This window comes from Ostrinia nubilalis, chromosome 22 (genome assembly GCF_963855985.1).
Source record: "Ostrinia nubilalis chromosome 22, ilOstNubi1.1, whole genome shotgun sequence".
Taxonomy (NCBI): Eukaryota; Metazoa; Arthropoda; class Insecta; order Lepidoptera; family Crambidae; genus Ostrinia; species Ostrinia nubilalis.
In genome coordinates this window covers 1,638,681-1,664,710 of record NC_087109.1, presented here as the reverse complement: position 1 = coordinate 1,664,710, position 26,030 = coordinate 1,638,681, and the positions used below count along the sequence as shown (strand labels likewise).

Here is a 26,030-nt window from a genome sequence, read left to right as displayed (position 1 = left end):
ATTTTCAGTATGTGTACCACCTCCACCACCACCATTTCTGCCATAGGACGTCCACTGCTGAACATAGGCCTCCCCCAATGCTTTCCATGTTGATCGATTGGAAGCGGCCTGCGTCCAGCGGTTCCCTGCTACCTTTACGATGTCGTCGGTCCACCTTGTAGGTGGAAGTCCCACGCTACGTTTTCCGGTACGCGGCCTCCATTCCAGAACCATTCTGCCCCATCGGCCATCAGTTCTGCGTACTATGTGCCCTGCCCATTGCCACTTCAGCTTGCTAATCCGTCGGGCTATGTCAGCGACTTTGGTTCGTTTACGGATCTCCTCATTTCTGATTCGATCTCGCAAAGAAACACCAAGCATAGCCCTCTCCATAGCACGCTGTGCAACTGAGCTTCTGTATAAGGCCTATAGTGAGAAGCCACGTTTCCGAGCCATAAGTTATCACTGGTAACACACATTGGTTATACACTCTAGTCTTCAGGCATTGAGGTATTTTGGACGAAAAGATGTTGCGTAGTTTCCCGAACGCTGCCCAGCCGAGTTGGATTCGACGATTGACCTCCTTCTCGAAATTGGACCTACCTAGCTGGATCGTTTGTCCGAGGTAGACATACCTACTTGTCGACAATCTCGAGAATTGAGCTCCCAACTGAAACTGGGTAGGGCGCAACATGGACATTCGGCATAAGCTTCGTTTTGTCCATGTTCATCCTCAGGCCTACCTGTTGGGAAAATCGATTAAGGTCTTCGAGCATTGTGCCAAGATCTTCCAACGATTCTGCCATGACCACAATATCGTCGGCAAACCGATGTGTACACAGTACCACAGTGTACCGAACAGTATATGTACACCTCCACAATATCTAGAGATCATAGTGAGCATACACTTTAACTTTCAAGTCTCTTACTTTAAAAACCGAGGACTGCAATACAAACTTCTAACCCCCTTTTTAACTCCCATAAGGGTTGAATTTTGCAAAATTTCGTCTTAGTGACTAAAGCCTGGTCCGTGAACACGTAGAATTTTGTCCAATGACCCCAAGCTACCCATCCTTATCGCTCACCCACGGATACGATGTCCTGGGTGAGCCAAGTGGACTCTAGTTAAATTATTATTTTAGTGTCCTTTGATCATCTACAAACAAATCACACCTCCTCTGAATAGTCACATGTCCAATTGTTGTACTACATAATAATATTTTGTTTTGTAACATTTTTGATATTTTCTAAAAACCGCAATAAACAAATTGGACATGTATGTGACAATTCAGAGGTATGATTTATTTATAGGTGATCAAAGAACACTAAAAAAATAATTTAACTGGAGTCCACTTTGATCATCTTGGTGATCAAAGCCAGGTGGAATAGACCATTAACCCCTGAGAACTCTTTTGAGACTTGTAGTTTCTGAGACTTCGTGATGAGTGAGTGAGTCACTTAGTCATTCAATGACCTTTCTTTCTACTAAAATTATACGTACCTATAGTAATTATCATTAAAATCAAATAACTAAGTACCTACCAACCTAAGTAATTAAAATAAAGACCCTACCAAAAAATTAACAAATTACATACAGAAAATAAATCGAAGTAGGTAATTCTTATCCTATTTAACTACAATCGCCCACGCGCCCATCCCATTTGTCCGCCGCTGAACCGTACCCTAATATTCATCTCGGTAGATGGCGGCACATAGTAAGAATTTGCAAGGAAGTTTGTAAAAAGTCACTAATTAACACTTTGATTTACTCGTTTAAACACAGTGAATGATTCAAATAGGTACATACAGTGAATGGTTCAGTTACATAAAATATCTTTATTTATTAAATTTTCAATATTATTTACGAACAGCGCTATTCATAGTACCTACATGTCGTAATATTTAGTTACTAATTTACTAATGATGTCGATAGATGGCGTTTGACAGCTTTGCCTTCATGAATATTTACGTACCTCAAAAATGTTTGTCAGGCGCAAGAAGATTTTAACCAATGACGATAGATGGCGCTTTTCCACGTCTTATGAAAATCCCAAATATTTTACGGGACCCTATTATTTTCCAAAATAAAATTTAGCCTATGTTACTCGTGAGTTATGTAGCTTTAGAATGGTGAAAGAATTTTTAAAATCGGTCCAGTAGTTTTTGAGCCTATCCATTACAACTAAACAAACAAACAAACAAACAAAGTTTTCCTCTTTATAATATTATTAGTGTAGATGTATTATTTTGTGTTTTTTGTGTATTTTTTCTGTATTGTGTCTTTTTAATGTGTCAATAAACCAATTCTATTCTATTCTATTCTATTCTATTCTATTTGCGGCACGTTTTCGTAGAGTTGCATTTTTTGCCATTATGTGAGAATAGGCAATTTACACAAATACCAAGTCTGTTAATGGTCATCAATTTTGTTTCGTTCGACATTTTCAAGAATGTTGTGCAATTATAAATGCCGTGTTCATTTTTACACAAAGGACACGTGTAACTCGATACATGAAACGTTTTCGCAATATTACCGCCGTTGTTTGTGCGATTTGCGTTAAAATATGGTTTTTTATAGTTTGATGTTGTAAAATGTTGAGATCCTGATTGATTGTTAGATTTTTGAGAAGGTATTTCTTGTTTACGTCGAGATGATGTTTCTAGCACAGTGAACTTGCTCTCGAGAAAGTCTAGTAGTTCTTGTAAGTTGGGTAAAGCACGTGGATTGTTGACTGATTCTAAGTAGTCAGAGTAGGTTTCAGAATCTAGTTTTTGAGACAAAATATGAACTATAATTGGGTCCCAAGTTTCTGTTTCTACGCCAAGGTTTTTGATGGCATGAAGTGTTTCAATTGTTACGTCATGCATTTTCTTAATGTTTGTTAGTGAAAGTTGCTGCATAGTTGGTAGGTTGAATAGTATGTTGATATGAGACGTAAAAATTAGTCTTTCGTTGTTATATCGATGGTTCAAGATGTTCCAGGATGTTAAGTAATTGTCAGAAGATATTGACAAATGTTGAATCAACCTCTCAGCTTCACCTCTCAGTTTACTTTTCAGAAATTGCATTTTCTGTGCATGTGATAATGTTGGATTGTTATGAATTGCCTCATTGAACAAGTCTTTGAAGGACACCCACTGCGTGTAGTTCCCACCGAACACCGGGATGTCTAATGTTGGAGTTGTTTTCTCTCTATGCGACACTGACCACATTTTCTTGTTAATTTCCTTTTTCAACATGTTGTATTGTTTTTCGTTTTTAGAAAACCTTGCTTCGTACTCTAAGTTTTTTCCATCTAACTCACTGTCTATTTCCCAATGTAAGCTGTCTATTGTTGTCCAACGTGTTTCTAATAATTTCAATGCGTCCTCAAACTCCCACTTATCTGTCATCTGTTCTATGTTGATATTAGACACTGTTCTCTCAAATGCTTTGAAGTTGCCTAGCTGTTTACGTAATGTTTCGTCTAACTTGCTGTAGGATCCTTGTTCACCCTGCAGCTGTTCTGTCCCTGACATTCTCTGTTTATCAGACATCTTAGAGGTAGATGCCGTCTGTTGTGATTGGAATTGTTGACAATCACTGTTAATGAGGTTTTTGAACTGTGTGTAGATCGCTTTAGTCGCGTCGTACTGTTTGTTTTCAAAATATGGGTCTGTTTGGCTAATGTTTTCTAGTAATTGTTCGTGATTAAATTGGAATTCATTCCATAGTTCCTCTAGTTTGTTCCACCGCCTTTTGAAATACTCAAAACTGTTCTTACGTTCAGCGCCATCCTTTTTATAGTTCTTAAACTCCCGTTCGATATCTTCGGAAAGCAGGTATTGCGATTCCAAAGTTACCATGTTTGATGTTATTGTTAAGAGAAATAAATGGACAGATCTTACAGGTGTTGTTCAGCTTACGGGCTGCTGCACACGCTGCTGATGCTCCGTCCTGTTGTTGTTGATGTTGATGTTGTCCAAACACTGCAATCCTTTCACCAATGTTTTGCTAGTTCATACACCTCACTTATCGACACCAAACTAAAGTTTTTTACCGACTCGCGAGGCCGTTGCTCGAAGGACCAATATTGCGGCTCAGGGTTTGAATGTTTGGATTAAAAGAGTTTGTATGTTAAAAATATTGTTCTATTCACTGTTCCACATTAATGTTAAAAATGTTAGACTTATGTTAAAATGTTATGTTAAAATGTTAAAAAATGTTCTGAGCGCACCCGGTCGAGATGGTTCCGTGATTTGCGCTAATTATTTATTGAGGTAAAATCGATGCATCGCGAACGAGTGCGCTGATTCAGTTTGTTCGGTCATATTACACCGAACAGTTTACAAAAAAAGTTTGTTCGAAAGCAAGCTTCAACAAAATATATGTCTGAATAACGATAACAACTCACCCAAAACGCCAAAACAAGAATTAATGTTATCAACAAGTAGTGATACTGATATTAGTGTTTCTTTTCCGGAAAAGCATATAAGAGAATCTTGCAGCAAGAAGAATTCTAAAAACGCGTACCTAGTTCACCTACGAACGGGAAAACTACCACGTACTTTTGAAGTGCTAAACTTAATTTTGATGCTAAATGTTACATTGATCTAAAAAACTGGCAAGATACCAACTTTGATCCACCTATTCTAAGTAATCAAACGAATGACGAACTTATTCAGATAATAGGGAAAAAAGGTGACGAAAGGATGTTATATAGGCTGCCTTGACATACACAGGCGATTGAACTATGTGTAAGGATAGTGACAGAAGCTGCAATATCGGCATATGATAAAAAAAACAAGGAATGGCATGATTCATGCAAAACTTGCTTCAAGGAAAGTTATGCCGAAATTCGGTATTAAGCTGGATTTTTTGTACAAAAATAAATATTTTTTTGATAACCTGTTATGTGTATTGGTTTAAGATTTTTGTTTTAAACGTTAATATATGTCTTTCACTAAATATTTGCATTGTTTCAATAGTATTTTAAGTAATTTATAATAAAAAACAATGCAATTTAGTAATGCGTGTTTTTTTTTTAATCCTAAAATTTTAAAGCGCTTGCGCGGGCTGAAGATGTATCTTTGAATATCCGTTTTTTAGCTAAAACTACTTTTTATAGTATACTACAACATAATATTACTATTAGAATTTGATTCACCAACTTTTATTTTTTTCCATACTAGAGTGACCCACCCTATTGTAAGTAAGATTTGTTTATTTGAAGTTTCTGATTCTCCTCAATATTCTCCTTTCCTATCTTTTGGATTCCCCAGATTCCTCCAGATGTATTATTCATAAATGAAAAACCAGTCAAAGTTTACGTCTTCGTCGTGTATTTTTCCAAATCATCACGTCACTTTTTTGTCATGTCGCGTGTGTAGAAAACCATTCCGATCCGAAAAGAGGTAATGCTGACGCTGAAGCAATTTGTTTGGACATCTTCAGCTAGGCTATGTTTACCTAAAGTCGCATTCAAAAACTTTGTTGTATCATCTTCTTCGTGGCTACACTCTTGGCAGAGCGGTCGTGGTTGTCACACCTGCTTTGGTAGCAAGCTTCACAATCCGTCGCCATTCCTCCGCATTGCAGGCTCTCTTATGCACTCGTGGGATAACCCCATTGTTTTACCATATAGTTATTTACTATACGTACTTATCCAATGTCAATGACATTATTAATCATTTACTAAAGATTAGTATTACATTATTTAGGTTTACGGCAGCTATGTCAACTTATTTGAACAACCATGATTGTTTAATAAAGGATTTAGATACTGTTGAATATTATACACCAGCGATAACGTTAGGATCACATGATGACACATGAAGAAGCTATAAGCCCCGTTTCCTAGAAAACGTAGCGGAGCGGAGAAGAGCGGAGAAGTGACGGACAGACGATTTTTTCTGTATAGTCTGGTCCGCGAGCACGTAGAATTTTGTCCAATGACCCCAAGCTACCCATCCTTATCGCTCGCGCGTAACGTAATTATGTTGCTGTCGCGTTCGCACACTCACTGCGGGCGCCCGTCGCACAGTCGCGACAGCAATATAATTACGCGCGAGCGATAAGGATAGGTAGCTTGGGGTCATTGGACAAAATTCTACGTGCTCACAGACCGGGCTTTAGAACTTGACAGCGGCGGCGGCGCGGCGCTGAGCATAGCTGTGCGAAGCGGAGAAGTAATAATTTTAACAAAAAAATTCAAACCGACTCCAAAAAACCTGCACTAAAAATTAGAAAATTATTTTCCAACTCCTAAGTGTTAAAGAGTTCTACCTTCCATCCATTCTCTCTTCCATCTCTCTTCAACATTAGATGATGACTACCAGACGCATATACTTGAATAACTTTAGAATAATTATGAAAAACGTATTACGTGCCTATAAAATTTGAGGTTTTCCCTCGATTTCCCTAGAATCCCATCATCAGATCCTGACTTGGTGACAATGGGACCACCTGTGAGGTATACCCTTTCGAACAAAAAAAAATTTTGAAATCGGTCTAAGCGTCTTCGAGTAATCGGGGAACATACATCTACACAATATTATTATATCATAATATTATTATGTTTATGTATTTATGTGTATGTCTATTATATTTATTTGTATTATGTTATTTATTTTATGTAATCTTATGTAAGTAGGTTTATTATCAAAAATGTAAATTGTTTGCACCGCCTTACTCTTTCTGCATGACCCGTGGTTGACTGGCAGAGAATGCCATCCGGCATTAAGTCCGCCACAGTGCATTTGTTACTTTGTGTGCTGAAGTATAAATAAATAAATAAATAAATACACTATATAATATTATAAAGAGGAAAACTTTGTTTGGTTGGTTGTAATGAATAGGCTCAAAAACTACTGGACCGTTTTTAAAAATTCTTTCACCATTCGAAAACTACATTATCCACGAGTAACATAGGCTAAATTTTATTTTGGAAAAACATAGGGTTCAGGGGTCAACGCGTGCGAAGCCGCGGGCGGAAAGCTAGTAAAAAATAAAATATTTCGACGAATTGAGAACCTCCTCCTTTTTTTAAGTCGGTTAAAAATACGGGACTATTCCCACCTCTCGTTCCCACCGCTGCAACTCCTGTGTAGCCAGGATCTACAGCTTGACCGCCAATAAAAACCCAAGTGAAGTTCACGTTTGTCCCAATGTTAAGATGTGGAAAAAATATATCTGATTGGTTAATCCAAACACTTTTCCGCTCCGCCTTGGTGGAAACCTTGCTTAACGGTTATAAAAACAATGGAATATGCCATACAATACGGCATTGCAGGAAAGACGTCATCGCGGTAAGTAAATACTTACGTAGAGATTAAAAACCACGGAAGTGGCATAAAGATTGGTCATACTAAGGTATGTAGTAGTATTTTTCTACACTAATATTATAAAGAGGAAAACTTTGTTTGTTTGTTTGTTTGTTTAGTTGTAATGGATAGGCTCAAAAACTACTGGACCGATTTTAAAAATTCTTTCACCATTCGAAAGCTACATAACTCACGAGTAACATAGGCTAAATTTTATTTTGGAAAATAATAGGGTCCCGTAAAATATTTGGGATTTTCATAAGACGTGGAAAAGCGCCATCTATCGTCATTGGTTAAAATCTTCTTGCGCCTGACAAACATTTTTGAGGTACGTAAATATTCATGAAGGCAAAGCTGTCAAACGCCATCTATCGACATCATTAGTAAATTAGTAACTAAATATTACGACATGTAGGTACTATGAATAGCGCTGTTCGTAAATAATATTGAAAATTTAATAAATAAAGATATTTTATGTAACTGAACCATTCACTGTATGTACCTATTTGAATCATTCACTGTGTTTAAACGAGTAAATCAAAGTGTTAATTAGTGACTTTTTACAAACTTCCTTGCAAATTCTTACTATGTGCCGCCATCTACCGAGATGAATATTAGGGTACGGTTCAGCGGCGGACAAATGGGATGGGCGCGTGGGCGATTGTAGTTAAATAGGATAAGAATTACCTACTTCGATTTATTTTCTGTATGTAATTTGTTAATTTTTTGGTAGGGTCTTTATTTTAATTACTTAGGTTGGTAGGTACTTAGTTATTTGATTTTAATGATAATTACTATAGGTACGTATAATTTTAGTAGAAAGAAAGGTCATTGAATGACTAAGTGACTCACTCACTCATCACGAAGTCTCAGAAACTACAAGTCTCAAAAGAGTTCTCAGGGGTTAATGGTCTATTCCACCTGGCTTTGATCACCAAGATGATCAAAGTGGACTCCAGTTAAATTATTTTTTTAGTGTTCTTTGATCACCTATAAATAAATCATACCTCTGAATTGTCACATACATGTCCAATTTGTTTATTGCGGTTTTTAGAAAATATCAAAAATGTTACAAAACAAAATATTATTATGTAGTACAACAATTGGACATGTGACTATTCAGAGGAGGTGTGATTTGTTTGTAGATGATCAAAGGACACTAAAATAATAATTTAACTAGAGTCCACTTGGCTCACCCAGGACATCGTATCCGTGGGTGAGCGATAAGGATGGGTAGCTTGGGGTCATTGGACAAAATTCTACGTGTTCACGGACCAGGCTTTAGTCACTAAGACGAAATTTTGCAAAATTCAACCCTTATGGGAGTTAAAAAGGGGGTTAGAAGTTTGTATTGCAGTCCTCGGTTTTTAAAGTAAGAGACTTGAAAGTTAAAGTGTATGCTCACTATGATCTCTAGATATTGTGGAGGTGTACATATACTGTTCGGTACACTGTGGTACTGTGTACACATCGGTTTGCCGACGATATTGTGGTCATGGCAGAATCGTTGGAAGATCTTGGCACAATGCTCGAAGACCTTAATTGATTTTCCCAACAGGTAGGCCTGAGGATGAACATGGACAAAACGAAGCTTATGCCGAATGTCCATGTTGCGCCCTACCCAGTTTCAGTTGGGAGCTCAATTCTCGAGATTGTCGACAAGTAGGTATGTCTACCTCGGACAAACGATCCAGCTAGGTAGGTCCAATTTCGAGAAGGAGGTCAATCGTCGAATCCAACTCGGCTGGGCAGCGTTCGGGAAACTACGCAACATCTTTTCGTCCAAAATACCTCAATGCCTGAAGACTAGAGTGTATAACCAATGTGTGTTACCAGTGATAACTTATGGCTCGGAAACGTGGCTTCTCACTATAGGCCTTATACAGAAGCTCAGTTGCACAGCGTGCTATGGAGAGGGCTATGCTTGGTGTTTCTTTGCGAGATCGAATCAGAAATGAGGAGATCCGTAAACGAACCAAAGTCGCTGACATAGCCCGACGGATTAGCAAGCTGAAGTGGCAATGGGCAGGGCACATAGTACGCAGAACTGATGGCCGATGGGGCAGAATGGTTCTGGAATGGAGGCCGCGTACCGGAAAACGTAGCGTGGGACTTCCACCTACAAGGTGGACCGACGACATCGTAAAGGTAGCAGGGAACCGCTGGACGCAGGCCCCTTCCAATCGATCAACATGGAAAGCATTGGGGGAGGCCTATGTTCAGCAGTGGACGTCCTATGGCAGAAATGGTGGTGGTGGAGGTGGTACATATACTGAAAATGTATCATTAGAAATCAACTACGGGGGCTAAGGAGATAAAAGGAGGGTTGGAAGTTTATATTATGAAAGTCCTATGTGTTTAAAGTAAGAGAGTTGAAATTTAAAATGTATGCGCTATAGATGCTAAGAGCGGATTTTACGAAACTCTACCCCTAATGGAGTAAAACGAGGTCCACGCGTACGAAGTCGCGGGCGGCCGCTAGTAATTTCTAAAATGCGATTCGAGCCCATTGGAGTATTAGGGGGTTTCCATATTGACCGGTTGGTAGCGGCCTGCATACAGCGCCTTCCTTTATGAGGTTTTCACTCTCCCCTTTGGGTTCAATTTCTATATTAGTCGTAACTATTAGAGAACACATTAGAATTTAACTTTACAAGTCATACTTTACTTATGGACAAAAACCACGTGGGCGAATCTGACGCAAGAAGGTAGTATTTTAATTATGTAGTAGTCACGACATGAAATCACACTTTTAAGTGTGACCTGTGGTGGGACGTTTGTTATCAGTGACGTAAAAATTAAATCTCTACATAATGTTACAACTGCAGAAATTTTTCTAACAACGCTATTTTTCTTTTTGAAACTAGATGTCAGGAAAAGGGTCACTCGATCCCACTAAACGGGACTATTCCCAAGTCTTGTTCCCACCGCAGCAACTCCTGTGTAGGATCCAGGATCTACAGCTTGACCGCCAATAAAACCCAACAGTGAAGGTCAAGTTTGTCCCGGGGAATGATAAACTGTCATTCGACCCGCAAAATAAGGTGACAAAATAAAGGTTTAAGACGTAAGTAGGTACGTCTTACGTCTTAAACCTTTATTTTGTCGACCTGACTTTGTCCTCGGTAAGCCATCGTTCGTTCGTTCGTTTCAGCCGAAAGACGTCCACTGCTGGACAAAGGCCTCCCCCAAGGATTTCCACAAAGACCGGTCCTGCGCCGCTTGCATCCAGGTACCTCCCGCGACCTTCACCAGATCGTCGGTCCACCTAGTGGGAGGCCTGCCCACGCTACGTCTTCCGGCTCGTGGTCACCACTCAAGAACTTTCCTGCCCCAGCGGCCATCAGCTCTTCGAACTATGTGCCCCGCCCACTGCCACTTGATTTTAGCGATTCTGCGGACTATGTCAGTCACTCTGGTTCTCCTACGGATCTCCTCATTTCTGATTCGATCACGCAGGGAAACTCCGAGCATAGCACGCTCCATCGCTCTTTGGGTGACCTTGAGCCTTCTTATGAGGCCCATAGTAAGCGACCACGTCTCAGATCCGTACACCATCACTGGCAACACACACTGGTCAAATACTTTTGACTTGAGACACTGCGGTATTTCGGACGTGAGAATTTCGCGAAGCTTCCCGAACGCTGCCCAGCCGGTAAGCCATATGAGTCGGGAACGCGGGACATCACTATCGACGTTGACTATTTCGGCCTTTCCTGGACTAACTAGGCCTTTCCTGGACTAGCTTTTCCTTTTCTGGACTAACTAAGCTCTGGTTCTACTGGCGGTCAAGCTGACCAGCCTACATATCAGTTTTGATACTTAGAATGTGACTGGGAAAGTTCGGACTTCCAGAAATTCCAGAAATGGCACGCGACAAAATAAAAACAAAGAATTTGAAGCTCTTGATACATTGTATTAATTTATTTGTATGTGTATAAGGCAAAGAATACAAATGTGTTAAATAAACAGGAAAGTAAATAAATGCACAGTTTGGAACAGTTATAAGCGTGTAAAGCCCAGAACAGACGGTGAAACGCAACTGCAACGAAACTGCAACTTCTAGTTACTTTTGAGTTGCATCTAAGTTTCTGCCCTAGCGTCCGTTGAGAAACCACACATGACGCGACCAGTTTGAAACTTTCAGTTTCAGTTTCATTCATGAGAATCATCACAAAGCTGCAGTTTCGTTGCAGTTGCGTTTCACCGTCTGTTCTGGGGGCCGTTCAAATATTACGTAAGCACCAAGGGGGGGTGGGGGGGGTCTCTGTTTTGCTTATTTTTGATGACATGGGGGGTAGGGGGGTCTAGATGATGATTACGTCATCGTTAGTTATTTACGTTTTTTCGGGGATTCCCGCAAATAATACATGCGTAGGCACTCGCTTTGAGAACTGATTAGGGGAATTACCGCACATTAGGGAAATTACCGTGCGCTATTCACTTGTCTAATATATAATTAACTCTCGTGCCGACATTGCCCATTGAAAAGATAATGCCGGAAATTGGCGTCTTTTTTTTTTCGCGCGGCCATCGACCAAACGCAAGTTTTGTATGAAATTGCAACAAAATAGTGACATTGTATGTGTAAACAAACAATACCATCCATTAAAGGCTCCAGACATCAGTGTGGAAAAAAAGCGCAATAAAAAATAGCGGAATATTTTGTTGCAATTTCTTACAAAACTTGCGCGCAAAAAGCAAATCTAGTATGTAAATCATCAAACTTCTAACGCTCGTAACTCAGTTCAAACTGAGTTTAGAGGTATACATTTCATAGTAAGTTTTGTTTATTACACTATTTTGTAATCAAAAAACAAAGTTTGGTCGATGGCCGCGCAAAAAAAAAGACGCCACCTTCCATACAAAATCTGGCATTGCCATTAAATTTGAGAGTCGTAGTCCGCATAATAATATCATCAAAACACGCGGCCTCCCGCGCGCGTGTTTTGTTTGGATACTAAACGTATTGTAAGTATTCGTAAGCATTGAAAGTTATCATTTGTGTTGATGTTGATGCATAATTGATGCAATTATGTTTGAAGTTCTTTATTTCTGATTATATTTTTTTGTCCCTTACTCTGTGTGTATCAGTTAAACCTAATATTTTCATGAATTTTCCTATTTTAAAAATGACAATATAAAAAACATTTATAACTAAAAATGTTTACATAAGAATAGGGGGAGGGGGTAAGTGCTTTGCTTACTTTTGATGACAAGGGGGGCGGGGGGGTAAAAAATGGTAAGAAATCTGCTTACGTAATACTTGAACGGCCCCCTGGGCCTAAGGGTTAAGAAATTCTGCAGAAACATTTGTAATATCGTGAAAATAAAGTAGCACAAAGCACTTCATGGGGCGCCGACTAGTGTGGCAATTTTTCGACGATCTTCTTTTCGTAACAAAATATTTGTTTTAGATTTAGACTACAATTCAAGATAATTATTTTATCAAATAAAATAAACAATCCAATTATTAAAGTATAAAAGTGAATACTATCAGATACAATCATAACTTTAGTTTAGTTAGCCATTGCGCATCTTTAGTGTAGACTCTTAGTTACTTAAACATGTCGGAAGACGAAAGTACACGTGCTAAAGTTGGCCACACTCGTGTGCAGTGGTTTTATGCAGCTTTTGGTAAATAATTTAAATCTTATTTGCAAAGAGTGAACTAAAGAGTAAAATAGAGCAGGGTCCTGCAGTGAAGACTTTGTAACTTTATAATAATGGTGATTTTAACTTTTAATAACAATAACAGGTCGTCGGTCCACCTTGTGGACCCGGACGTCCCACGCTGCGTTTTCCATTCGAGAACCTTGCTGACGGCCGAAGCCTCAGTTCTGCGTACTATGTGCCCTGCCCACTGCCACTTCAGCTTGCTAATCCATTGGGCTATGACAGAGACTTTAGTTCGTTTACGGATCTCCTCATTTCTGATTCGATCTCGTAAAGAAACACCGAGCATAGCCCTCTCCATAGCACGCTGTGCAACTTTGAGCTTCTGTATAAGGCCTATAGTGAGGGGCCACGTTTCCGAGCCATAAGTCATCACAGGTAACACACATTGGTTGTAGACTTTCGTCTACAAAGGTAGCAGGAAGGCGCTGGATGAAGGCCGCTACCAACCGTGCGATGTGGAAGTCATTGGGGGAGGCCTATATTCAGCAGTGGACGTCCTGTGGCTGAAATGATGAACAATAACAAGTAACAGGTAGCCAGAAGTAATGATGGGTTTCCTTGCAGCGTCCACTACTCTCATGACATACGGGCTGCAGGCTGGATGGATATCCCCCATGATAAAGGTACTTCAGTCCGACGACTCTCCAACCGGCCCCCTAACGGACACTCAATTGTCCTGGGTGGGCAGTGTCCTGCCGCTGACAGGTACCTTCTGTGTGGCTCTATACGCGTACATAGCTGATGCGTACGGGAGAAAATTTGGAGTCATAGCCATTGCTGCACCTCAAGCGGTAAGTTAAAGAGTAGCTTGAAAGACAATCCCAAATACTGAAGTATCTATTAAAACTAGAATTTATTGTCATACGGTTGAACGCTTTTTTCACCGAGCTAATAGTGATATGGGGTCCAAAATTGAAGTAATTTTTGTTACTTTGTAAAGCCTGGTCCATGAGCACGTAGAATTTTTGCCAATGACCCCAAGCTACCCATCCTTATCGCTCGCGCTCGCACACTCACTGCGGGCGCTCGTCGCACAGTCGCGACAGTAATATAATTACGCGCGAGCGATAAGGATGGGTAGCTTGGGGTCATTGAACAAAATTCTACGTGCTCACGGACCAGGGTTTAGTAGGTACAATACTTTTGTGCATCTGACATCAGAAAACAAGAACCGAAACGTTGAAGCATGTTTAAAATAAAAAAATTCTTTAACTTCTCATTGAGGTCAATTAGAAACAATAAGTATTGAACAAGTCTATGTTCAGCAGTGGACGTCCTGTGGCTGAAATCATGAAGCCCAAATATTTAAGTTTACTTGCTTGGCAAAACGTAACTTGGTTTCTCGCGATACAGGTGCATACCTAGTGCAAGAACCGCTACCAACACTTCTTCACAATCCACCATAGCATGTAATTAGCTTAAGACTGTCATTCCGTCTTTTGTAAATCCTTTTTGCATAATTAAAGATTTATTTATTTATTATTTATTTATTTACTTCCTTAACTTTGACAGATATGCTGGGCAATAAAACTGACAGCGACCAACCCGACAATACTCATCATAGCCAGGGTCATGGCAGGCATACCCGCTGGGGGATGCTTCAACCTAATCCCTATGTACGTGAAGGAGATTAGCCAAGATAACATCAGAGGGTCCGTGGTCTCCATGTCGTTGCTGATGCAGAACTTTGGACTGTTATTCATGTACGCCATGGGAAGCTACTTGGGGTATTACACGGTGCTGTATATAGTGATTGGCATACCGATTGTGACAGTGGTGGTGATGCTGTTTGCTCCAGAATCGCCTGCTTTTTTGGTTAAGCGGGAACGGTTCGAGGTGAGATAGAATACAATAGAATAGAATAGAAAAGGTTTATTAACACAGTAAAAAAAGACACAATACAAAAAAAACAACAAAAACACATAATATGTAGGCTATTAAAACAAGAAGTGAGAAAAAACTGTGCCAATAGGCACCCGCTCAGCATTTATCGTGACATGCTCAAAAGGGCAAGTCACGAAGCTGGTCTTCCGCGGACGCCCTTGCTTATTGCGCAACCCTTGGAGAGAGAGATATGAATACAAAGAGATGATTTTGTGTATGAAATTGCCAAAACCGAAAAGTGTGACCTAATATTGGAATTTCGATTTTCAGGAAGCTGCTCAGACAGTGGCAAGACTCAGAGGCTTAGACGTTGATAGCAAAATTGTCAAAAATGAAATGGATCATATGAAGAATGAGGAGGAAAAATATAGGTCTCTACCTACAGTAACATTTTTGAATATTTGTAAGTATTCATTTGTTCTATTTAGAAAACCAAGAGAGCACAATCAACCTTTTGTCCTCATAGTAGTAATAGTATTAAAAGTTCTTAAAAACAGGAGGTTTTTGCTATTATCTGTTCAGCAGTTGTTCCAAAGGAGTTTATATATCATTAAAATACCAAGGTTTTGCTGACGACACATTTATTTCTTAATATGACCCTTGTGACCTTTATCAATTGTGGATTTGCTTCCATTAGTAATAGCAGAATACTACAAAACATGTGTCTTCATTTTTCAGTCAAGAACAAGGCATGGCGTCGCGGCTTCTTCCTAGTCATGGCTTTACTATCAACTCAGTCACTCAACGGCAACTTCACCATCCTGACGTACGCGTGGACCATCTTGTCAGAGTCAGGAGTGACAGCCAACCCGGAGCTGACGTCACTGGTCGTGCCCGTGCTGATGATTTGCGGTTCCATAGTGTCGATGATGTGTGTGGAGAGGTTTGGGAGAAAGGTTGGCATTCTTTTTTATATCATCATCAGATGATTTAGACTTTAGACTTCACTATAGGATAACGTGCCGATCCTAAGACCAGAGGCAAAGAAGGCTACGTCTTATAAGATGGGTTTAATGAAATAGTTCACCGCCGTCAATTGCTATTCACAATGCAAGAAAATTGTCTTTGTGCTGCCGGATTTTTTTATGAATTCGCGGAATTTGGGTAGGTTTTCTTTAATAACTGCCCCAATGTTGTATTTTGTAGGAAACGCCGATGAAAGTCCACAACAGGGCATGACATTTTTTCATGATCGTAGTAATCGTACCGTAGTGATCATCAGCTATCTAAATGATGACACTTTTTTCTAATGCCTAACTTATTTGAAAATTGCATAAAATGTATTACTCATATCTAATTCTTGATATTTATTACGTGCGATGTGAGTTGGACAAGGTAGGACATTTGACATGTTTCATGGATTGAGAACGGTCTTCAGCTTATCTAGAATTCTGGATGATGAGGGTGAAACTTCTTCCTATTGCCCAACTTAATTGAAAAGTGCATAATTAGTTATTACTCATATTCCTTGATATTTATTACTTGCGAAGTTGGTCAAGCTAAATAAGTCGAATCCTCGTTCCAATTTACAGAAGCTCCTGATCGCCACCTTCTCCATAACCGTGGTCGCAATGATCACCCTTGCCACCACGCAGCTTCTCCGCTCCCAGGGTTGGATTCCACCCTCTTGGCTGCCAGTGATAGCCATAGCAGCTTCAGTTTGGGCATACTCTGCAGGCGTCACTCCGATGGTCTTCGTCATCATGTCCGAGATGTTTAGCTTTCAGGTGAGTCATAGTCAAAACTTATGATGCAATCTAACTTTGCATTAGCTAGGTACTTCAATTTTTGCTCAAAGCATCTGAAACGCATCGATTCCTTAAAAGGAACTACAATTTACTTACTAAAACCTCAGTTTCTCAAGTCTGCGAGTACGAAGCGATTCATCTGGATAGCAAGGAGCCTTTTCCAAATTTTTTGACAACGCAAATTCGACCATTCAAGTTTTAACCTAATGTTGAGTTGGAATGAGATTTGTCTCACGGTGTACCTGAACGGACCTCTAACTAAAACGTCATGCATTCCTTTCGTAACGTTCATTAAAGCAGTTAACACAAGGAACTTCTCATTTTATTCCAGGTGCGAGCAAAGCTCATCGGCTGCTTGGTGACGTACGCCTGGTTCATGTCCTCAACCCAAGTGTCCGTCTGCACACCCATCGCAAATGCTTTCGGCATGTACACCCTTTTCTACATATTCGCGGCGATCAACGTTTTAGGAGCTGTTCTTACCTGTGCGGTCATTCCAGAGACCAAGGGCAGGAGCATAGAGCAGATAGAGCAAATATTGACGGCTAAATAGACTGGCTAGTTGAAATAATTGGATAAAGATTTGTGACCGAGGCCTTTGGATGGTTTGATGATAGTTCACTGATAGTCTGATAGCCAATGGCAAGATTATAGTGAATGCTCAACAATTTGTGATTTGGTTTATGATGATTAAGGATAGATGTCTTCATCTTCAACATCATAACGATAATACTGTCAATGTCGTGAAAATCATGAAAGTAGGAAGTAGGAAAGGGTGTGACGGGATAGTAAAATTTTCTAGTTCAATTTAACATAGGTAATATTAGATTATTAGAAGCTTATGAGCGTAAAATACCTAGTTAATCATTCCAGTTTAGCAAATATACAATTAGATACAGAAACGATCTCATTACTCATACACTAGTTAAATACCTAATTTATTTATTTTATGTAATTCTAGCTAGGTATATTACTTACTTATTGTATTACTTTGTATATTTATGAGAACTCAGTAAAAAAAAAAGTCACTACTAATGATACAAAAGTAATGTTTTGTAGAAAAATAGAAACATTTATTTTGATAAATAAAAACAGTCCGTCGACGCTACGGCATACAGACAGCTCGCTCAGTAGACAGTTAAGGAAGTCCTTGCGACATGATATTCGCAACTTTAATACTATCAGTATTAAAGAGGCGATAGAGCGGAACCAAGGCTCCAAAGTGTTCGCAAGAGACAAGTCTATTGGGCAAAGCCAGCTGACGAAGCTAACGACGGCGGACGGTAGTGTATGTAACACAACAAAAGCCGAGGTTTTGGGTGAGATTTTACGTATGGAAGTGACTAGCGGTTCCTCAAAGGCAGTCTATGGAAATAACTTGTATCTACCCTATTAAAATGGCATACTCACTCAGAAGCATTTGGCTGTAGTATACTCGTACTTACAAATCCTGCAAATTACGTAATACCAAAATTATGTAACTTAGGTTCATACAAAAAAAAAACTTTATTTACAAAACATGATTTAAATATTGATTCTATTGTTTTAGAATCTAAAGTAGTCAATAAAGTTAGCACTTACTCATTTACTTACAAGAAGATATTTTGTACCATGTACCTAGGTACTAACGTCTAACAGCATTATTACTTCTGATCTAATGTATTGTTTTTGACTCTTATAAGTCAGTACAATTTTTAACAGAATGTTATACTTGTTTATTGATTCACGCCCGTATTCACAAACGTTATTATGAGGTCTCACAGTGCGCGTGGACGCGCTGGGTCACACACGAACCAATCACAGAGCTCTAATCAACTTGGTACGTTCGATTTGCTGCTTCACTTAAGCAAGCATCGTTTGTGAATATGGGCATAAGTCAGTACAATTTTAACAATGTTATTACGTGTTTATTGATTCTCACTCTCCTCTTCATATTATTTGAATTCTTCTGTGACAGATCGAAATTCACACTTTTCTAAATAAGACTGATCTATATTCCTGATATAATACAAATTAAATAGGTTCTACAACTATTTATAATATAAAAATCCCCTCTCGTACATGCCCTGTATCTCTTCAAGCCTAATCCCTTTGGTTTCCTTCGCCGTCAAGAAGGTCAGCACAGTAGCTGCCGCAGATATGACACAGAACATCAGGAATGTTCCGTCAAGACCCAGGTGGTCCACAAGAAGACTGAATATTGAGAGCAAAGCGAAGTTGCTGAAGCAAGTGCTGCTCATGACGATGGAGGAGGCTAAGCTCTTCACCTGGAATTAGAAGAAACTGTATTGAATTACTTAATTAGGAGGTAAAAGGAATTGTACGAGAAGGAAGAGATTCCAAATTCTGCGAAAGCTAAATGGCAAAAGATCATGAATCTTGAATTTATCATCCCACCAAAAACAGTTTTCATGCTAAATGTTGCCAAGACTCTTCTTGGGTCTGGTCTTGGTTGGACCTTAAAGTAAAAACATTATCAGATCTCATGTAGAGACAAGCTTTTAACTTTGCATACCCTAACTCTACAAGCCTTAACTTCTTAAACTCTACAAATATTTAGATGGCTTGGCATTCTTGCTATGGATAAAGAATGTAGGTATTGTTGACTGTTCAATCATTATTTCTTGTAGGTCTAAGTTGTTGAACTTACCTACTGCAAGGGCTTATTATATATATGAACTAGCGGCCGGCCGCGACTTCTTACGCGTGGATCCCGTTTTACCCCCTTAGCTCCACCCGAGTTTCATAAAATCCTTTCTTAGCGGATGCCTAATTGCCTACGCCATAACATCTAACTGCATGCCTTTCAGCCCGATCTGTCCAGTGGTTTGGGCTGTGCGTTGATAGATAACTATGTCAGTCAGTCAGTCACCTTTGAGTTATATATATTTAGATTTAAATACCTACTCTCTAGTTTTATCGTCATACCTTTGGCGAGAAAGATTCTGACAGCTGCACCAACGGCACGTTGTTCACTCCTGCCTGGAAGGCGCAGGAATACAGCTGCATCACCAATGGAACTGCCCATGCTGGACTGCCTGACCAGCGCAGAAGGCCGACCAGTGTGCCGAGGCAGATAGTACAGATGGCGCAAGTAGATATTAGCAACAACTGGAATGCAGATTATATTATCCTTCTAAATAAAACAAGTGGGCGGGCTAAGACGAGAACCAAAGTGACCGACATAGCTTGCAGAATTGCTAAAATCAAGTGGCAGTGGGCGGGGCACATAGCTCGTAGAGACGATGGCCGTTGGGGCAGAGAAAGTTCTCGAGTGGCGACCGCGGGCCGGAAGACGTAGCGTGGGCTGGCCTTCCAGTAGGTGGATCGACGTTCTGGTGAAGGTCGCGGGAAGAGCCTAGATGAGGGCAGCGCAGGACCAGTCGTTATGGAAATCCTTGGGGGAGGCCTTTGTCCAGCAGTGGACATCATTTGGCTTAAACGTTCGTAAGCAATAGTCATAACAATAACGGCACTACTGCTTTGGCAGTTAGAGATAAGATAGCCAGTTCCTCTGTGGTGGAGGATTCTGGGTGAAGCTCGCTTTCACCTTCGGCCTGTTCCTCACTTTCCATCTGGTGAGATACAGGCCAAGAGCTTCATAAACAATTTCTCTGTAGCTTACTGGTTAGAACAGTCACCCAGTAAGAAAGGTAGTGGATTCAAGATTAACCAGGGGCAGTCAAAAATATTTTTAAGTAAATCATGATGAAGAATAATAATTGTTAAGGCTCCAATGCATAAAAAAAAAAACTAGGTATGTTGTCTGCTCAAAACCTACCCGTCTCCCAACCAAATCCGTGCACAGTACTGCCAGAATGTTCCCGATCACGATCGCCACAGCCAAGATGACTGAACATAAATGCGGGGATAGATCTGGTGCTGCTGCCAGGAAGAAGTGGACGGCATACGCTTGCACCGCCATACCTCCCATAAATGCTGTGATGATGACGTGGGCAGTCAGCGTGATGATCGCTCGCTGGGTCGGCTTCGATGTCCCTGGAAGAAAAATCTGGGTTTATACATGAATCTGGGTTAAGATAAACAGATAGGTACACGTAGAATTCTAAAGAGTTCGGTCATTTAAGGCTGATTAGTAAAATGCTGTAAGACATAAGTACCTACCGCCGATTATAGGTAGGCAATATTAGTAAGTTTCAGATGAAAGAATATTTTTCAAAAAGATCTTACGGGAGTACGGGACTATTCCCACCTCTCGTTGTCACCGCTGCAACTCCTGTGTAGCCGGGATCTACAGCTTGACCCCCAATAAAAACCTAACCAGTGAAGGTCAAGTTTGTCCCGGGAGAAAGTTAACTGTTATTGGACCGTCATCTAAATTAATCAGAAGAACATAGGAGGAGTTCGAAGTGAAGAGGAGAAGGAGGAGGAGTCAAGAAGATCTTAATGATGGTACTCGTAGATACATACTCAGTATCTTCCAAGGAGAAATATCATCGGCGCTGCCTTCTTTCTCTTTCTCACAGCCAATGTGTTCTAGGATAATATTGTCATCCTTGTTTACTTCTGCAAAAAATATGTAAAAAAACAAGGTTATTTCTGTAATCGATTCAATCCACTATGTTAATTCGACCAAGGACACTGCTGAACAAAGACCTCCCCCAAGGATTTCCACAACGACTGGTCCTGCGCTGCCCGCATCCAGGCGCTTCCCGTTACCTTTACTAAAGCCCGGTCCGTGAGCACGTAGAATTTTGTCCAATGACCCCTAGCTACCCATCCTTATTGCTCGCGCGTAATTATATTGCTGTCGCGACTGTGCGACTGGCACCCGCAGTGAGTGTGCGAGCGCGATAGCAACATAATTACGCGCGAGTAATAAGGGTAGCTTGGGGTCATTGGACAAAATTCTACGTGCTCACGGACCAGACTTTAGATCATCAATCTACCTAAAAGTAGGCCTGCCAGTAGGCTAGACTGAAAGATGTAGAGTACTACATCTTTCAGTCTGGGAGATTAAAGCATCCTCAATATTTATTCATGTATCAAAGTACGTAATATTCGGGAAGGGACACTACTATACTAAAGAATTTCTTGATGATTAACTTCACTTAACTTCTACGATCTAAGAACTTACTTGTATAACCCTGTCTTTGAGTCCTCAAATACTCGAATTCCTCCAAAACTGCCGTCGTAGTTTTAGATGTGCCACGATAAAACTTTAGTGACGTCAGAGCTTCCTAAGTATTAACAAAACGTGAACGCAGTTAATTACTTTTATCAGATTCTGATTTCCTACATAATTATGGCTCTAAGATAATAAGTTGAGCCTAAATTAAATACGTAGGTAGTTGCAGATGTAATAAAAGATTACATCAGAAAAGCCACGTGCAGAAGCTAACTAGCAACTAAAAATATAGAGCTATTAATTTTAATAAAGCGATCCTAGACACTCTGTAACTACATAATGTGCAAAATTGACTTTAAACTTCGTTAACATTCCAGTATTTTAAGTAAATAAGTAGCTATTTAAAATTACTCTGATCAAAGTTAATTTTATTTTATTTTTTTATTTTTATTTTATTTTATTAGGGACAACAAACAATTGTACAAACGGTTTTACAAAAAGTCTTACAGATATATCTTAAATAAATGCACAACCAGCACCGTTATCCACGAAAATAACAAATAGAACAGCTACTACGGTCGCACACGTTTGAAGAAATTATTTAACTAATTTTAAGTTTCTGACAATAAATTCCATGCAAATTTTAAGTTTGGTAAGTTAAAATTGACAAGTTCTAAGACAAAAGTCAGGAAACAACCGTATTACCAATCATTTAAGTTGGCTTAGTGCAGTTATACATTACATATTATACCTACAGTCAAGGCCATACGGCAAGCACCGATCACACAACAGAAAACGAAAACGGCAGACAAGGGAAATTTTAGTAGTAAGGCAGCAGATGAAGCTCAATTTTGTAATTAAACTTACCTTAGTTTCATTCTTCGTGATCAAATACACTGGGCTCTCCTTCATAAGAGTCAGTAACAAAACAAACAGCACACACACTGACAGATTCAGATAGATGATGACGTCATAGCTGCACACCCATCCGGTGATGTAAGACACCAGAGCCCCAATGGAGAATGTAAAGAGCGGTATCGAGGCCATAGTCCCCCTGATGAAGGCCTGGCAGATCTCATTGATGTAGGTAAAGACCACTACCAAGTGGATGCCGACTCCGTAGCCCAGTATGAATCGAGCTATGATTATTTGAGTGACGGAGTGGGCTGACGCGATCAATGCCCAGGAGAGCTGAAAAATGCAAATTTATTTAGGGTTACTTGAAATTACAAATGTTTCTTGACAACTTTATGGATCCACAGGTCGAATAAGGCCAGCGAGGAGTACCCCACCTCATTTAAAAAGCTTAAAGTACTCCTGACGTTGACTACTAATTTGTGGGATAAACAGGCCTCCCACACAAGGTGTACAGGCGATTTGGTGAATGTCGCTAGAAGTACCTGGATGAGGCAACGTAGGACCGGTCATTGTGAAAATCCTTGGGTGTGGTCTTTGTCCAGCAGTGGACGTCATTTGGTTGAAATGAGTGAACGAGCAAACTTAGCCACGAGTTTTTTCTATTTCGCCGGCACCTAATTCATCATCTCACATCCTTTCAATTCCAATAAGCTGTCCCAAATGGAGAAATATGCGAACATTAGACCTCCTCAACTCCAATCCGTCTGGCTAGCATGGGGTGGTATGCATACCAATCTTCTTTTTGCCTCTCGTAATCAGAAAGGGTCGTCCTTCTGCCATGAATATTAAACGACCTGATGATGATGAAGTGTCGCAAAACAAAAGGATACTCACGACACATAATAGTCCACAGAACAGCTCAGACTTCTTTCTCCCCACCAGCTCAGGCAGCTGTCCAGTAGTAAGAGCAGCCACCATGGATCCCAGGGTCACCACAGACGTCATGACGTTGGTCTGGCTCTTCGTCATCACAACCCCGAGGGGAGAAGCCTCGCTCTCCAGCAAAGGTGCGGTGTAAGACACCCATGTCAACGAATACGCTCCTATGAAGGCTCCTATACCCACTGAAATGTAAGGCCCATGTATTTTCAGGGTATGCTTTGTGCAGTTTTAGGCCTTGTTTGAGTTGCTGCTACAATTATTTATGATGATGAGGAAGTGAAAATAAAATCCAGCTTGAAAGTGAAGCCATCATAGATTGTTATTTTAAATACATCCCTGTGTTATACCACCCTCCCTAGAGAACTAGTCTTTTTATGCACGTTCCAATAGCTTCATGAGCTTGCCCTACCACCACTTCAGAGCCCCGATTACGGTAATTTTTAACGTCTCCAATCCAGACACGCTTCATCGATTCTGCGATACGATTGATCAAAACAGCTGACGTACGTTGTTTTGATCATTACGCTGACCAATCGTATCGCAGAATCGATGAAGCGCGTCTGGATTGGAAACGTTAAAAATTACCGTAATCGAGGCTCTGGACAACATAATAATATGGGTCTGGTGCCGAGTAGAGAAGTGGCGGAAGAATCTCAGTCATTTTTCAGCCTCTTTTTCAATTATACCATTTTAATGTGTAGAAATTAGAATAGAGAAAGTCTTACAAATAAGCACTGACGCCAACTGGACCAGGATTCCTTTCATGATCACATCCACACAATAAAACTTTTTCTAAATTTATAAATTAGTAACACTACATTAAGTAGCAAAATATGAAACAGCACTGCATGCGGTATGACTACTGTTTATAAACATCTTAACTTGAACAAATAAGGCGTTAATTATGGTATTAAAAGCATTAAGAAATAAAGAAATTAATATCTTCAAGGTAGGATGAGAGTAGATATTTGGATGCTATTATGCATTCATCCTACATCTAGTTAAGTAGTTTGTTATCCCACCTACTAAGGCCCAGAACAGACGGTGAAACGCAACTGCAACGAAACTGCAACTGCTAGTTACTTTTGAGTTGCATCTAAGTTTCTGCCATAGCGTCCGTTGAGAGACCACACATGATGCGACCAGTTTGAAACTTTCAGTTTCAGTTTCATTCATCAGAAAGTTGCAGTTGCGTTTCACCGTCTGTTCTGGCCCTAACTAATTTTGAGAACGAGAAAAAATTTATCTTCTGTTTATTTTATTAACTGAAGATAGGCAATGTACCTGCTACCCACGGGTTAAGTAAGCCACCTTCGATTGGCTGACCATCATAGTCATGTATGAGACCTTGAATTTTTGTTTAATTCAATAGCGCCATCGTAAGGTAATCATTACTCTACAAAAATGGTGAAGGTCGCGGGAAGCAGGGCCCGTCGTTGTGGGGAAATCCATGGAGGAGGACGTCCAGCAGTGGACATCCTTTGGCTGAAATGATTTGGATATAGGAACATCTCTGCGTTTGATAACCCACATTGTCAATGAGTCAAAGTGAACGCAGACATGTATAGAAAATTTAGTTACACCTGTCAAGGTGTCATATCGCGGTCATGGTTTTGGAGGTGTGCTACCGGCGTTAGTAATCTCCTTTTATCTTTCATACTCAAAAAATACTGTGTAATTCAGTAACAATTTATTACAATTTATTGCAAACTGCCAAATATCACAATATGGCAATTTCTCCCAGACAACCTTTGCGCTGTATAGTCTTTTGGCAGACGCTACCTGACTTGCTGAAATTCGTCAATCAGATAAAAAAAACGTAATAATGTAATACACAAACAAACCCACAATCAAACACCTCAACTTAAACAAACAAACAACACGATTAAATGGATAATTATTATTATGCAATAGCATCCTAGTCCTTGACTCTGTAACTACTTAAATGATTTTTTAAACCACAACGAGGAAGCTCTTGGCCTGCATTTCACTAGAAAGTGATGATCAGACTGAAGGTGGAAGCGAGCTTCATCCGGAATCCCCAACCACAGAGGAACTAGCTATCTTACCTCCAACTTCTCGAACACAACAATGCTATTAGTAATCATTGTTCTTATGGCAACAGAATTTATAAAGATGGTGGTAGCCAGGCAGACTATGACTAAGCCCTACTACTTACTTAGATACTAACCAAACCGAACAGAAAAAATCTACCCCGTTGGGAATAGAAGCCGGGACCTCTGTGGGTCTGAAGCATATGGTGTTACTACTAGATCATAGAGGCCGTTTATAGGTAGGAATAGGAACCTTAGTAAGTAGGTAAAGCTACGTTCTTTAGCCTACTGTTATGCTGTTTACACAATAAACAAAAACATGTCAACATTCAACATTATTTGCTATTTTGTTGAATGTTTAAGATGTTTTTGTTGATTTTGTAGGACAAAACAGGTGCTGGAGACCCGGTTTAAAACATTTCGTAGGCATGTTTTAAAATATAGAACTTTAAATAAAAATTAATAATGAAAAATAACTTTTTGTTCAAAAATCGA

At 39.9% G+C, this 26,030-nt stretch overlaps 2 protein-coding genes across 2 annotated transcripts; one reads left to right on the top strand and one right to left on the bottom strand.

Moving 5' to 3' along the window:
* Positions 1-12,809: 12,809 nt before the first annotated feature.
* On the top strand, positions 12,810-17,494 carry LOC135082727 (solute carrier family 2, facilitated glucose transporter member 6-like). Its single transcript, XM_063977501.1, has 7 exons — positions 12,810-12,918; positions 13,525-13,751; positions 14,473-14,796; positions 15,115-15,247; positions 15,523-15,740; positions 16,377-16,571; positions 16,924-17,494. The coding sequence occupies exons 1-7, from the start codon at positions 12,849-12,851 to the stop codon at positions 17,143-17,145; spliced, it is 1,389 nt and encodes a 462-aa protein (XP_063833571.1). The 5' UTR covers positions 12,810-12,848; the 3' UTR covers positions 17,146-17,494.
* Positions 17,495-17,563: 69 nt separating this feature from the next.
* Positions 17,564-24,315, bottom strand: LOC135082723 (uncharacterized). Its single transcript, XM_063977498.1, has 8 exons — positions 24,207-24,315; positions 23,434-23,663; positions 22,549-22,872; positions 21,691-21,793; positions 21,024-21,119; positions 20,374-20,591; positions 19,521-19,703; positions 17,564-18,859 (listed from the first exon to the last, which is right to left on the bottom strand). Exons 1-8 carry the CDS (start codon positions 24,244-24,246, stop codon positions 18,623-18,625), a joined length of 1,431 nt encoding a protein of 476 aa, XP_063833568.1. The 5' UTR covers positions 24,247-24,315; the 3' UTR covers positions 17,564-18,622.
* Positions 24,316-26,030: the final 1,715 nt, after the last annotated feature.